The 1,628-nt window shown below is 69.6% G+C and overlaps 1 protein-coding gene across 1 annotated transcript in view; it reads right to left on the bottom strand.

Moving 5' to 3' along the window:
* CHLNCDRAFT_59468 (hypothetical protein) overlaps nucleotides 1–1,628 on the bottom strand; it is a gene marked incomplete at its 3' end in the record, with an annotated part of 7,318 nt that continues 5,690 nt past the window's right edge. Inside the window, exons 8-12 of the mRNA XM_005842712.1 lie at nucleotides 1,509–1,613; nucleotides 1,118–1,231; nucleotides 739–876; nucleotides 352–427; nucleotides 1–40 (exon numbers count right to left, since the gene is read on the bottom strand). Coding sequence (XP_005842771.1) covers nucleotides 3–40; nucleotides 352–427; nucleotides 739–876; nucleotides 1,118–1,231; nucleotides 1,509–1,613 — 471 coding nt within the window. The remainder of the gene's footprint in view (nucleotides 41–351; nucleotides 428–738; nucleotides 877–1,117; nucleotides 1,232–1,508; nucleotides 1,614–1,628) is intronic.

Raw genomic sequence — 1,628 nt, 5'->3', positions numbered from 1 at the left:
ACGCGGGAGTTGAACTCCTTCATGTCGTCCAGCAGACAGCCTGTGGGGAGGAAAGGAGGTCGGGGAGGAAAGGAGGGGCGGGTGAGCGCAGGGGTCAGGAGCTGGGGGCACAGGTGAGCCAGCAAGAGGTGGGGTGGAAGATGGGAGGTGCAGGGAGGACAGGAGGGAAAGGTCAGCGGAGGGCGGGTGGGGAGAGGGTGAGGAGAGGGTGGGTGCGTACAGGAGGAGCAAACGCAGGAGCGAGGGACGGCAGGGTGAGCGTGGGAGGGCGAGGCAGGGCGGGGGAGGGGTTTGGATTGGGGGCTGGGCAGCAGGAGGAGGCGGCGCCGCCCGCGTGGCAAGGCCGCGCACCCGACTCCAGCAGGCACGTCTGGTACAGCAGCTGCGCGTTGTCCTTGACTGAAGCAGACTCGGGGTCGGCGATGTGCTGCGGGGGCAGGGGGAGCGGGTAGAGGAGAGGAGGGTGAGCGGGGGTTGCACAGGGGACGGCTGCGGGGGACCTGGCGCTGCGTGTGCCGCCAGCAGGGACGCCTGCTCGCGCGCGCGGCCGCACGGAAGCTGCCCCCCTGCTGCCCCTGCTGGCGCCTGCAGCCCCCCCGGCAGGACTCCCCCAGCACGCAGCCGCACAGCCACCCAGGCGCCCACCACCCCCCGGCTGCAGGAGCACACACACCACCACCACCACCACCACCACCCTCCTCTCGCTCCCCCTCCCCCCCTCCACCCAGCGCGCCGCACCTGCGCCTTGAGCTCCCGGATCAGCGGGTGGCGCGGGTTGATCTCCAGCGTCCGCTGCCCGCGCATCCACTTGGCCCGCTCGCTGTCGCCCAGCGTCTGGGAGCGCGCAATCTTCTCCATGGTGGCAGACCAGCCGTACTGCAGGCGGTACGGGGGCGGTACGGGGGCGGTACGGGCAGTACGGCGTGGTGAGCGACGGGCGGGATACACTGGGCGGAGTCTCGGCAGCCGCAACCTCAGGCAGCGGGAGGCAGGCTGGCGAGCGTGCGCCACCGCTGCAGCAGCCCGGCGGCAGCAGACCCAGCAGCAGCAGCAGCTCCACACGCGCCCAGCCGCAACAGCCGCCACCTGCCGCAGCAGCAGCAGCCCCCCGCCGCACCTTGGAGGAGACGACCACGCAGGGGGTGGTGGCGAGCCGCTTGGACACCTTGACGCTCTCCACCGCCGGCCCCAGGCTCTCCTTCCACCACTTGGCCAGATCCTTGAACTCCTCCTGCGGTACAGACAGGCAGTACACGCGTGTGTGGGAGAGTGCGAGACAGCGTGCGTGCGAATGTGTGATGGGGCAAGGGCAGGCGGCGGACAGCTGGGGCTGGCTGGTCATGCCCTCCAATCCGTCGCACCCACGCCAACCACGCCCACCACCACACCCACCACCACCACACTCACCACCACCATACCCACCCACCAACACAGCCCCACCTGCCACCACCACACCCATCCCCACACCCTCCCACCACCACACACACCACACCACATGCCGCCCCCACCTTGAGCTTCTTGTCCGCCTTCTTCTCCCCCGCATCCTTGTCTCCCAGCTTGAGGTCATCCTTGGACACGTTGGCAAACTCCTTGTCCTCGTACTCGTGCACATTCTGCGGTACGGCGGC

Source organism: Chlorella variabilis, assembly GCF_000147415.1.
Source record: "Chlorella variabilis unplaced genomic scaffold CHLNCscaffold_65, whole genome shotgun sequence".
NCBI lineage: Eukaryota > Viridiplantae > Chlorophyta > Trebouxiophyceae > Chlorellales > Chlorellaceae > Chlorella > Chlorella variabilis.
The sequence above is the reverse complement of the archived record's forward strand: the minus strand, read 5'-3'. Positions and strand labels throughout refer to the sequence as shown.